The sequence below is a fragment of the Eleginops maclovinus genome, chromosome 10, assembly GCF_036324505.1.
Source record: "Eleginops maclovinus isolate JMC-PN-2008 ecotype Puerto Natales chromosome 10, JC_Emac_rtc_rv5, whole genome shotgun sequence".
NCBI classification, from domain to species: Eukaryota; Metazoa; Chordata; class Actinopteri; order Perciformes; family Eleginopidae; genus Eleginops; species Eleginops maclovinus.
Window position 1 is genome coordinate 15,794,380 of NC_086358.1, and position 13,591 is coordinate 15,807,970.

At 42.8% G+C, this 13,591-nt stretch overlaps 2 protein-coding genes across 2 annotated transcripts in view; one reads left to right on the forward strand and one right to left on the reverse strand.

Moving 5' to 3' along the window:
* The window catches only part of LOC134871061 (PH and SEC7 domain-containing protein 1-like), a 54,757-nt gene extending 43,961 nt beyond the window's left edge, over positions 1-10,796 (reverse strand). Inside the window, exons 1-4 of the mRNA XM_063893652.1 lie at positions 10,391-10,796; positions 9,385-9,502; positions 8,085-8,640; positions 6,818-7,285 (exon numbers count right to left, since the gene is read on the reverse strand). Of these exons, the coding sequence (XP_063749722.1) occupies positions 6,818-7,285; positions 8,085-8,640; positions 9,385-9,502; positions 10,391-10,786 (1,538 nt within the window). The 5' untranslated portion in view covers positions 10,787-10,796. The remainder of the gene's footprint in view (positions 1-6,817; positions 7,286-8,084; positions 8,641-9,384; positions 9,503-10,390) is intronic.
* Positions 1,313-3,847, forward strand: LOC134871060 (general transcription factor II-I repeat domain-containing protein 2-like). The gene is made up of 2 exons (XM_063893651.1): positions 1,313-2,743; positions 3,062-3,847. The coding sequence occupies exons 1-2, from the start codon at positions 1,468-1,470 to the stop codon at positions 3,574-3,576; spliced, it is 1,791 nt and encodes a 596-aa protein (XP_063749721.1). The 5' UTR covers positions 1,313-1,467; the 3' UTR covers positions 3,577-3,847.
* Positions 10,797-13,591: the final 2,795 nt, after the last annotated feature.

The following is a 13,591-nucleotide window of genomic DNA, read 5'->3' on the forward strand; positions in this document are numbered from 1 at the left end:
GTGTGCATGATCCTAAGATTAGGCCAGCACTGGATTTTAGGCTCAGCCACCTGTTTGTATTGTGTCATTAAGAGCCAAAAGGTCCTGAGAGAATTCTTGCTTTAACGGTATCCCCCGCTTAATTCTGTGCACTGGATGGCTCTGCACAATGAGCCTCTGTCTAATGGTGCGCACTATCTGAAAAGGGAGATGTGAGGGGAGGAGGAGGAGGGGGAGGACGGCAGGGGAGTGAAATTCCAACTTTTATCAAAGTATGGACTCCAGAAATATTTGTCTCGCTCCTGGATTCCACAGCTCCAGGGCTGCCAGCGGACTGTTATAAAACCACGATAAGATCGGTACAAAGCAAACATTTACCTGAGCTAGTCCGGGCGATTTAGTTCTCATAAATAGAGCTAGCAGGAAGTTGGGAGGAAAATGTACAAGTTTATCTGCCTAGACACTCAGTAGCAAAATGAACATGCTAAGCCATGAGTGGCAAGAATTTGGCTCGTTAATCAAACTGTGGCCCATTTATAAAAGGCCTACAGCAAAATACCTAGAATAAGTCTTCAGCGTATTTCTAATACATCTGTATGTACGTTGAATATCCTTGTTTGATCGTATGAGTCAGCTTTATTCTACCATGAGCAACACAAATATATATTATATCTGCCTGAATACTTATGAACACATTTCTGATTCAGGCATCTTTATTTCTCACAAAATTAGCATTTCATTTACACAAAACATTCAGATATTTAAATATATATTATTCAGTTTATTTATCCTGATGTGATTTTAGAAAATAACTCTACAGCAATGTTTTTTTCCTTTTTTTTTTGTGTAGCATAAATGGACCACATCACACCTGCATTTTATTTTGCGACTGCGTTGTTAAATTACAATATTAGTCCCTGAATATTTTAAGCGGGTAATTCAGCCGTGCATTGTATTAGATATTGCAATTATTTCATTAATTCATTTAAACACAGTTTTATACCGGAGGATTATTATATACTTTTTTAAACATGTGGGTAGGCCTACAGCGATAAAAAACAGATAATGTCAAACTATTTAGTAGTGTTATGTAGTTATTTTAATAAAATATAATTGTATTTTGCACATGGGGTTTTCTGGTCTATAAACACTGATAATGACGCATTTACTTTTGTTTGGCCATGAGTTATATTTTTCTATTTATGGCTCAGAACATATTTGGCCACACAAACAGTTTTTAGCTTTCAGGCATGTATTTGTGCATTCATCTTTAGACTTACATCGATAAGCACAGACAAACTAGACCATGGCTGCCCAAATTGGGGCCCGTGCCTTCCCGCACTGTCCCACCATAAACGATCGGAAGCTCTCGTTGAAAATTATTTATTGGCGCACTACCAAATAATGCCATAGGATGGCGCTGTTGAGCTCCAGTCAGCTCCTAGCTACCCGATAACGCCCAAGACCAGTGAGTGAGAGGATTCAAGGATGGAGCGTAGTAGGCTGTGGCACACAGACAAACGAAAATTTAAAAAAACTTGGGAACAGGACTATTTTTTTACCGAGGTAGATTCCAATGCAGTGTGTCTGGTATGTAAGCAGAGGGTCGCTGTTTCAAAGGAATACAACATTCGCCGTCACTATCTAACTAAGCATGCGGCTGAGTTCGCAAAGTACACTGGAGAACATCGCAAGGTCAAGTTAGCAGACTTGCTAACAAAGCTAACCACCCAGCAGCGAACTCTACTTCAGCCGTCGACTGCACAAGAAAATGCCACTCGGGCTAGTTATCGCATTAGCAATGCAATCGTGAGAAGTGGGAGAGCTTTTGCAGCGGGTGATTTCGTCAAGGAGTGTTTGACAATTGCTGCCCAAGATGTGTGTCCAAATCAGATGCGTGTATTTTCTCAAATTAGCCTGTCACGGAACACTGTCACCCGCCGCGTTGAGGACATGGCCGAAGACGTTCGAGGTCAGATAGCCCAAAGAGCAAGTCACTTTTCTGCCTTCTCCATTGCGTGCGATGAAAGCACCGACATGTCCGACTCAGCACAGTTGCTGGTGTTTTTGCGAGGCGTCAATGAGGACTTTGAAGTGTGTCAAGAACTAGCGGGCCTTGAAACATTGAAAGGGACAACAAAAGGTGTGGATATTTTTATGGCAGTGGAGCGAGTTCTGGACAAGAACGGTTTGAAGTGGGAAACCCTATCTGGCATCATGACTGATGGAGCCCCCGCCATGGTCGGTAAGCGAGCAGGGCTAACTGCTCTTGTGTCGGACAAGGTCTCCGAGTTTGGTGGCTCGATTTTAAAGTACCATTGTATTTTGCATCAGGAGCAACTGTGCGCTAAAAACATGGGCTTGAAAAACGTAATGCAGGATGTCGTCGCCATTGCCAACAATATTCGCTCAAAGGCCCTCTCACACCGTCAATTCAAAGCTCTGCTTGATGAGATGGATGCCCAGTATGGTGATGTATTGTACCATCAGGAGGTGCGGTGGTTGAGCCGTGGGAAAGTTTTGCGGCGTTTCTTTGATCTGCGCGAGGAAATAAGAGAGTTTCAAGCCATGAAGACGAACAACATCCAAGTGCCCACGGACAGACACTGGCTTGCAGACCTGGCTTTTCTTGTGGACATCACAGAGCTGCTGAATATCCTCAATCTTCAGCTCCAAGGGAGAGACCAGATGATCACGCAGATGTATGACCATGTCAAAGCCTTCAAGCAAAAGCTCCAGCTGCTTAGCAGACATCTTTCAACAGGTGAGATCTAACTTTAATATTTTATTGAACATAAAACAATGTATTACGCTTGTTGTCACAACATGCTATCATAGATATATTGTTTGTGATGCATGTATACTTTGTGTTGGTGGAAAATAGATGTTCTTTTTAAAACCACTAAACCAGGCATTAAATCCAAAACAGTAGTTGTATTGCTTTTCATAGTCTACTGCAGCCATAAACAAAACAAAATATATCCCCTGCCCACCATTTGATTGATGATTGGTATTTCATTTCATTTCATGAACAACCTTGCATCTTACATTGCTGCTTTTGTCTTTGTGTCTGTATTTTCAGGAAATTTGGCACATTTCCCCAGCCTCAGAGAAGTTGGGTTGATGGAGGAAGACACACCAAAATACCTCGACATTCTCAACAATCTTGAGGTGGAGTTCGACCATCGCTTTGAAGATTTTCGTGGAAATACAACAGCATTTGAGCTGTTTGCTCAACCTTTTTCTGTGAATGTGGATGCAGTCAGTGAGGAGCTTCAAATGGAACTTTTGGAACTTCAGTCTGATTCAGACCTCCATAGCAGGTTCAGAGAGCTTTCCTTACAAGACTTTTACAGGTCTATTCCCGCACACAGATATGGCAAGATCCGCAAACATGCCCAGGTTATGTTATCCCTCTTTGGAAGTACTTATGTCTGTGAGCAGGCTTTCAGCCTTATGAATCTTAACAAGTCCAAACTGAGGAATGCTTTATCTGACTCTCACCTACATGACATTCTCACTTTGTCAGTTAGTCAGCTTGAACCTGATATTGAGAGGCTTTTAAAAACCAAGAACAGGCTTCATGTTTCCCACTGATTGGACTACTACAGGCAGAATATGTAGGCCTGCCCTAGGCCCCCATTGTGTCACCTGGGAGTATGGTAGGCCCAAGGACTGGTAGCCTAATGTTCCACACCTGTCCACAAATATTTCATAGTGCTTCAGTTATTTTTTTAATTTAAAGAAGCCAGATCGATGTTCTGAAATGTTTTTGACCTAAATGTGAAGCACAATAAACAGTGCAATTCTTTTTTCAAAAGGACTTTGTGATATAGTGTTTATTTTGCACACATATGCTTAACTTACACACGTAATGTACTGCACTCATATATTTACCGCACACTTAATGTACTGCAAAATTATCATTTTGGCCCTCGGCACCTCCCCTCACGTTCAATTTTGGCCCTCCATCGGGAAGTATTTGGGCACCCCTGAACTAGACATACATTTGTTCCTGCTGCTCAGTCACACACCTGCATTTCATTACATTATCAAGAGCACCTGACAGTATTATTCCTGTCCTTTAACGCCATCTAGTGCTGTAGGCAGGGAGGTGACCAGGTGCAGTGACTTTCCATCTGCAGTGCCGCCACATTCACTTAGGGTAACATTCTCCATCACACATAATATCCTTAGCATTTCACTTCCAGACAATAGCTGACTGTTGCCCCTGATATTTAGCAGGAAGTCAGATGTTAGATGCATAAAGAAAGCTAGAATATAATGACTCTGGACAAATGACTCAAGATACAAGATAGAGTGTCATGAAATGCAGGTGGGAGTCTGTAGAGAAAAAAATAGTCTTTGGGACTGACAGTCAAGGTGAGTCCCTCACTGCTGCAGCAGCCATCTGCCGCTGTCACACACGCGCGCGCGCGTGCGTGCACGCACGCACACACACATACACACACATACACAGAAGGCAAGTTTGAAACTAAACTACAGCTATACAACCTTCCAAAATAACCTACAGATACACGTGCATGCACATTGCAAAAAGATGTCATATGCACAGATGGAGTCACATATGTATTTAACACACACACACACACACACACACACACACACACACACACACACACACACACACACACACACACACACACACACACACATACAAACACACACCAGCCTGACAGACAGCAGAGGGACCACAGGCAGAATCTAGCGATGTTTACTCCAAAATAGCACTGCAGTACTGCTCTGCACAAGGGGAACAACTTGAGTTCATTCATCTGAATACTGACAACAGTCCAATTACTGAAACTGACATCAAATGAAAGCAGTAAAAACAGTGGTACAATCCCTAATCAACATCAAAACCTGATTATGAAGTGCATTCAAGTTGTCAAGTTCAGGAACGTTCAAGGTGAAAATTGACCATGTCCATGGGAATGAACTGGACTTTATTGACAATTTATAGGAATTACCATAAATAAAATGGAAATATTGGGGTTATATATGCTCAGGCTGTATTTACCATACTCATGTATAAACTCCATTAATTTGTCAAAATGTGTGAAATATGACATGTAGGGAGCTGCTAGCAAGTTAATGACTGTGCAAAGCTAATGCTACTTTAAAATGTGACGATGTAGGCTAGTAGGTACATACTTAGGGTGTAAATGGAATTATTTACATATAAAAAATATGTTTTACAATTAGGAATACGTTGGAATGGAATATCAATATCTAAATTAGCATGTAAATCCAAGCTGTATCCCATGTTGTAACAGCTAACGCTAACTAGAAAACACTAGCAAAAGGTGTTGACTGTTTAACTTCAAACTGTATAATGTAACTATGCTTTAGGTTTTGGCAACTTGAATATCCTGAAGTATAAAAATCTATATATATATATATTATTCACTCTTGTTATATAACAAAAAACTTACATGACAGCATGAAGACCTTTGGCTTGTTGTGGGCTGCAAATGTGATGCAGTGCACATGTGGTTGTAATTTAACTGTAGGCCTATTGTTATTTAATCTGATGCTGTTGTTTGTCTTTCATGGAAGAATGTGCTGTTAATGCAGTCTTTGTAACAATTAAATTCAATAAAATGTGCATACGTTTAAACCTAAACATGCCAGAAGACATAACATTTGGTTGTGTACCATTTAACATTACAGTGGCTTTTACTACTTTAATACACTTAATAAACCGATTACTTAAGACCTATATGTTGAAGAGATAATAGGTTAGTTTGCTGTTGGTGGATTGTATTTCATATTATAGGCATATAATAAATATAACAGCTAAAAAAGCAATGGGTTGTGCAGATCATTGACAGATTGATGAAAAATAAATCGTCATATCATTTCAATATGTTGCTCTGCCCTTGTTTCAGTGGAGGGAAGAGATAAACAGAAATCAGAGAAATGTATGCAATAACAAACTTGACCTAGATTCACCCTCTCTCAGATACTGAGTGAATCACTGAAGACTTGCCACTAAACAGAGCATGTAGGCATATACTTTGGGAATGGTAGATAATCATTAAAATACATTTATGCGTTGAGCAAGAGGAAAAAGCGTTTTCTTTATAGTGCTGGCTTTGTGCATAGGGGCCTTGTCATGGTGATTCAGGAAAGAGAAAAAGTGTTGCCACAATGTTGGAATCTCACTGTATATTAATTAGAATAAATAAGGGGCCTCAATAACAAGAAGTCACTTTACCTACAGTAGATTTAGATTTAGATGTATCCCTTTTTAATCCAAATGATTCTGCATCTTCTGTATTATGAATTATTATAAACGTGCCATTGTATAAAATGCTGTGATAACACAACGATATGTATTTTCTCTGCCACTAGGGGTCACTTAATCCCCTTGGTAGAAACCAAAAAAAGAGCCAAAAGAGAGTGAATGATGTACTTACTTACAAGTGACTGAAAGCTGCTTTGCTGCATGCAAATGTGCAACAGTGTGCTAACAAGTTCAAGTTATCAACTTTGTAATGTCATAATATGCCAATGTTGTGTTTATAGCTTTTAAACTGCCCTAATGGCCAACAACAAAAGTGAATGCTCCCTATATATTATATTGTTCCCTATATAACCTTCACAAGTGCATTTTAGGCAAAATGCATTACTACACATAGGTCTGCAACAAACAAATATTTCCATTAACCATCAATCAACTGAACATTTAGTCTATAATCATTACTAAACAAAAAATATGAACTAATCATGAATCAAAATAGTTGCCAGTGAATTTTCTGCCAATTCAGTAATTGTTGCAGCCCTTTTTAGTATTGACTTGCTGTTAACTCACCTTGGTAATGAGAAAGAAGGGTTGCTGTACCAGCTGCTCCCAAGCTGTGAATACGCTCTTCCTTTGGGTGGTGTATCGTCCGAACCGCTGCTCAGCCTCTCGCTGGACGGGGCTCTGGTGGCATCCGAGTCCCCAGTCATGGTAAAGATAGAATCTGAGATACTTGGTCTCTCATCGTGCGCCAGAGGGGCGAAACTAAGCTGGACGATTTGCCTGGCGCTCTGGCAGACCGGCCCATGGATGGCAGGAGTTAATGTGGGCAGGTCAAAGGTCAGGACGGTTTGGGTACTCGAGGTAAGCAGCTCTTCGCTGTCCAGGCTGTTGTACGATGTGCCTTTAGCTCGGTGAGACTCCATGATGCTCTCAAAGTGGCGGCTGAAGGTGTCCTCTGCAGCACAGCGAGGGCCGGACACCAAGATTGGGGATTTCAGAGCCGGGTGGTGGTTGTCAAAAAATGTTGCCATTGGTCTGGACAGAGAGGGAGGTTTTAGGAACGCTGCAACAACACAGCTGTGTTTATAAAGAAAAGGTTAAATGTGCAAAGACACATCTAAAAAAAAGGAACTCCAACTTTCGAAGCAATAGCTTAACTGTTGTTGAAGTAGCGTTGTTTGAGGTACTTTTCCATATACCTTGCTATATTTACAATTATTAGTGTGATACCTTTCTCTCAGACAGCATCTCTGAAATGGAAATGAAGCTGTTCTTCTATGATCTATACTCCACCCAAAGCCATCAGACTCCATTGACCTCACAGAACACTGTAGTCGCTGGTCTACCGCTGCCTCCATCTGTTTGTTTGTGTAATTGAATTACTTTGGTGAATCTAAACCAAAGCCATACAACAAGACACATACCACTAACAGATTGAGGCAGAAGTAGACCAGCAAATCATATGTTCTTGAACTGCTATAGGTTTTTTTGGTGGGCTTTTTTATGTAAATAAAATGGTTTTGCAGCTGCTTTGCATCCTTGCTGATACTCCTATGTGTCTGGGTGTTTCAGCCACTAACTACTATAATACATTGACTACCTCTTTCAAACTCCACTCAACACATCGCAGACAACTCACTACAGTATGTGTCCATATGTGTACTGTATTGTTAGAGATACCTCTTTACAATCTACTTGAAACATAGGTTTCCAACCAGTGAGATCACTTCAGAACAATATACAGTTTAGGGGAAAATTCTGTTTCACTATAGTGTTTGTGAACATGTGTGTGTTTGCAGCTTTGTGTAAGACTGTGAGTGTGTTTCATGTTCACCTCTTCATAAGGTGACCAAACACGTCTGGGTCCTCCTGAGCTGCATACCGCTGCTTCCTGCTGTCTCCTTGCATTCTCACACTGGCCCAGCTCACCATTTCTTCCTCTTCTTCTTCCTCCTCATCCTCCTCCTCTTCATCCTCATCCTCCTCCCCTTCTCCCCTTCTTTTCTCCATGACCTCCCCATCTGTCCTACCATAAGCCAGACCCCCCAGTGGGCTGCTGCCAGTACCCGAGGTGCCCTGGACGCTGCGGTTACTCCCAAACGCAGAGTCGGCATCGTCCAGCTCTGCCAGCAGCACCTCGTCTATGTCCGTCTCTCTGTAGCAGCGAAGAGGAACTGCGTCCAGGTCAGTTTCTGAGTACTTTAAGGTCCGGCGAATAATGCCAGTTTTGGGGGATGTTCCAATGTGAGCTGGAGGAGGGGTCACAAGCTCTACCTCAACTTGTTGTACGTTGTGATTGGCAGAAAGCAGAGGGAGGGAGGAAGGGGGAGTCGGCGTTGGGGACTCGCTGGAGTTACCACTGGGAGGAGCTGTAGAGGCTTCCAGAGAATCTGCAGGTGGAAAGAATTAAACATCAACCTCAATGCTCAAATAGTTATTCCCTGTTTCAACTGCACACACAAGACATATTTAGATCATACCATGAATAAAAGCTCAATATTAAACCTTAATGCTGTCTTTGGTACAGGCCAAAATCTAAATGTATGCAAGGGCACTGAAAGATGGATGATCAGATGTTTCTTCGGATTCGTCATCCTTCTTTCTTTAAATCCTTTTTTTTGGCATGGTAAGGTTTAAACTCCTCTGCATTTCTTCAACATTTCAGCTGAGATATGAGTCACTTCACAAGTAGGATTTATTCGGCTCATTCAAGAGTTTTCACAATACCGGTAACCTTTCTGAAGCAGCCCTCTGAGACTGTTCAGAAGGAAAATGCAAATTAATTAGTGCTCAAATAAATGGGCGAAGATATACAGTATAGGTGTTTCAATAAGACAGCTCTGGCAGGTTTTTACCTATAAAAATGCATGTTATTCTTGTGGTCTTTAATTTACAGGAAATCTTATCTTTCCTAAGATAGATACAGAGTGCAGAAGGGAATTAGAACTGACAGACTGTGGAGCAGTTTCTCTACCAGCTCAGCAGAGGCTCTCCATTTTCCTAACTCCTTTTAAGGTCTTAGCAAACATGGCCCAAAGAGGAAGAAATAGTGCATTTGTTAGTGACTATTTTAAGCAGTGAAACAATCATGAAAGTGCAGTAACTAGATGAAATTCAGTTGGACATGCTCTCACTTTTCTCTCCCCTGCTAGCAGCCTCCTCAGCAGGGGTCCCAAATAAAAACTCCCACTTGGCACGAGCGATCCTCTGACAATGGAGCGAGGGCACAGGCAATGCACAGCCACTGTCCGTCTGAAAGACAAACACAGACTCGTGAGATGCTAGCTCTGCAGTGCAGCATTAAAGTGATAGTTAGGGAGATACGGTTAATCACTCTCTTACAGAGTGCGATGAAATGATCCCCCTCATGTCAGAAAATATTAAGCTACTTTTAAGGAAAACGTTTCCACAAATTTTTGGGGGTATTGAAAAAGGAGAATACAGTATTCTACATTAGGGGCCTTTTGAGGTGGAGATAGATTTTTTAAGTTGGGAGAGATTTAAACATTCTGTTTCCTTGTACTTCCTGTCTTAATGCTAAGCTAGGCTAACAGCTGCCTGTCTCCAGCTCTATACTTACAGCACAGACATCAGAGTTGTATCAATATTTTCATTGTTTTCTTGACAATACAATAAACAACTCATAAACATTTCCCAAAATGGGCTGCCAACACATGTAACAAAATAAATTAATCCCTATGTAAACTTTTGATTTCTGATACCTGCATTTGATTGATTTTGATAACTTATCAATTCATCTATGAACAGTATACCTCACCTCTACTGAGTGGCCCAGCCCTTCGTATGTCTTTCTATATGTGGCCCTCAGTGGAAAAAGTTAGGACACCCCTGCCATAAAGCTACATTTTGGTGAATCTGTGAGAAATCTACAAATGCAAAGAGAAATGTTGTGGTAGAAAAGCCCTATAATATATAGTTTTGATGTTTTTTTTCAAATATTTTGAAACAAAGAAGCCAACTACTTTGAATATCAACAATTACGTGATAACAATTTTTCTCCTGAAGGGTCTCTCCTTAACTCCAGCATGTTAAAACTTTGATAAAAGGTTTGCACTAACACGCTTAAATAATCAAAGAAAAGGTTGTTATTTGAAGTTTTGCTGTTAACCCAATTCCCACCTGTATTCCTGAGGTGGCGGCCCCGGTCTCGTTGCTCTGGTGACTGGACTGACTGGACTCTGGGGACACACAGTCTCTGTCTCCCAGGCTCCCCGTCACCCCGCTAGAGCTCCTCGAGGACGAACCTCCCATGGCACCGTTTTGCTCGGCCTCTGGAGCCTCCCCCTGCTGCTCTGCCTCAAATTCCTCCATCTCATTGCCCTGTCCTTCCTCATCACAACCCTCGTCCTCCTCTGGAGAGTCCAACACTACCGGGCCCAGAAGCAGGATCTCTCTCCTCCTCTGCTCTGCTCGTTTCTGCTGTGCTGTTGGACTGAGCGGCCTGCGACGGTGACTGGATAGTCGATCAGGGGTTTGGTCATTGATGCACCCAAAACCAGCCACAGGGCTCGGCATGGGGCTGTTCTCCACCTGATTCCCCCACTGCTGCCTGGACGTCCAGCTAACTGGTGCCTCCTCAACACTCTGATTGATAAATAGCCTCCGAGCAAGCTCAGTGCAGTCCCCTCTTTCGAAACAGCTCAGGTCTCCTCTCTTATCAAGACTCTGGGACCAGGAGTCTCCGGTGTACCTCGGGAGCTGGCGCCTATGCAGTGTGGGGGTATCCGGTGCTCGTAGCTCTGCCTGGAATAGTCTGGGGTCCCTCATGGGAGAGCTGAACTCAGTTGGAGGATGAGAAGGACGAAAAACTCGCGAAGGTATGGCGGGGGAACTTAAAATTGAACTATGATGCTGGGACTTCTCAATGAAGTCCTCCTGGTGTGTTGGATGATTAGTACTGGAGTTGGTTTCGTGTGAGTGCAAGATAGATTGAGAGAGCGAGTTTTCAGGCTGGTGAGAGTCTGTGTTGTCAGTTGCTGGCGTTTGTTGGTCATTTAAAGGGATGTTCATTTTAAGCGTTTGCTTAAGTTGTGCATTTGGTGCTGAATGGTTAAGCTCTCCAGCGGGTTCTCCCAAAGCATTGTGCAATGAGGACCTTCGTGCCTCTGTGAAAATAGAAGATACTTTGGTAGCCTCCTCTGCTAGCCTCCGGGCTACCTCAGGGCTATGAGCCGGAGAGAGGATTTACTGTCACTTAATTGATTCAAGCCATCAACTACATTATTGCCAAGTTGGAGGATTGCTGCCTGCGGTGAAGTGCTTCTGCTGCAAGACTGGTGGACATTTCGTTTTGTGGCTGGACTTCTGACTACAGTTCTGTCCTCTGCCGACCAGTGAAGAGGGCTCTGGGTCTCAACAAAGGACTCAGGCTTCACACTAGATGACTGCCTGGCCCTGGTGGATAGCTGGTCTGAAGCCGGGCTCCGAGGCAGCCCACAAACAGCCTGGCTCCTCTCCGTGAAGTGGTCTTTGAGGTTTACACCTATGTTCTGACGCTGGACAGGAGACCCAGCCCAGGACTGACAGCGCGGCTGTTGGTTATAGCGTGACGATGCAGCCTGCTCTAGTGCATGGGCTAGCTTAATCCTCAACAGAGGAGAGCCAAACTCCTCCACAGCCCTCTGGGTAGCTGCTCTGCCGATGGGGTCCAAGGCTGATTGCCGAAGTCCGGGAGAGAACGTCTGCTGGTGACTTCCTGGAGATCGGAAAGTCAGCTTGGGACTGGAGCTGCACGATGAATTAGGACTCCCAAACCAAATTGGGTCGCTGAGTCTTTTACGAAAGTGAGAAGGGGTGGATCTTTCCTCTATAGTTCCTCTCTTTTGTGGACTGTTCACGTTGGACTTCTCAATGTAACTAAAGGTGACGACTGACCGCGTACCATCGCTGACCTTATCCTCATTGAACCTCTGGCAGTTGGGAGGTGTGTGAGGAGCGTCAACCTTTCCAGAAGAGAGCATTATTTTTGGCGAGTGGAAGGAAGACGCTCCATCACTCGGTGCACTCCAACGCTTAGAGACTGTAGGGGAGCTGCTGGCTTGCTGGAGCTGAACGTTTCTATACGGAGACTGGCTATGTGTGCAGTCTTGAAGGATACGCTGAGCTGTGGAGGTCTTAGTGACGGAAGTCTGGCCTGCTAGCTGAGACAGGAGCTCCGCTGGACTGTCCTGAACCGAATGCCCCTGAGCAATCCCTTCCTTCCCTCCGCTCTGATCTGGGGCAGACCTCACCTCTACATACAAATGAAGTACTTTTCCGGACTGGGACATGACCTCCTCTCTAACCAAAATGAAGACACAGAAATTGAATGGTGGGAGAGAAAGTCTCATACAGAGTGAAAGAGGCAACAACAATGGGAGGCTCCTCTTTGTCCTCTTCTTGTTTTTGTCGGTTTGTTTTTCGGCTGGTGGTGCTTGTCAGTTTATTTTTAGACGGTCTTGCTTCTCCCTCCCAGAGTGTCTGTGTGCAGAGAAGAGACACACAGGCTGAACGGTCAGAGGACAAACATGCCCATGGGACACCTCCAACTGCTCCCTATTCTTCATACCTGTGAATGAGAGAACGGAGGATGTGTTACCTCTAGTGACGCCAGATACACACAGAGTATTCCAGAATTTCTGATGCACTCATTCACTTTTGAGTGGTTTCTATTAATATAATAGAAATTTATAGTTTCTTTTTATAATAGTTTCTTATCTCACCTGTAAGTAGCAATCAGCTTTAAAAAAAAGGTTACACATAGTGGTAGAAGAAGGATTCTTTCCTCAGTAAAAGCACTAATATCACACTGTGAAAATAGTCCACTACAAGTACCAGTATTAAGTATTATCAGCTAAATGTACCTGTAATATTTATAAATCTATAAAATGCTCCCTGTCAGTGTTGTACTAATATATATGTAAAGTCCATCCCTGTTTGTCAGCTTTGTGACGGTGCATTTACCACCTTAGAGGGTTTTCTAAGTAATCAGGGGAATTTTCTACACCCAAAAAGAAAAATTCAATCGACATGGAGGATGAAAATTGTAAGTAAGTAAGCTGAAATAAAGGGGGGTAAAAAGATACTTTTTTGTCTCTGAGACATCATGCAATAAAAGTAAACCATATGACAGAAAGTACAGTTACCTCACTCTGTATTTAAGTATTTTCACAAGTGCAAATATATGATTAAACTACAGCAACAGGAAGCTCTGGAGGATTTGTTGTAATGGAAATATATAATATTTCAGGCATTATCCATTAGAACATATAGCTAGATGTCATCATAGTGTAATTTCTCTTTCTTTTGGCAGCCTGTTCCTTTGTGTGCTAAATAACATAT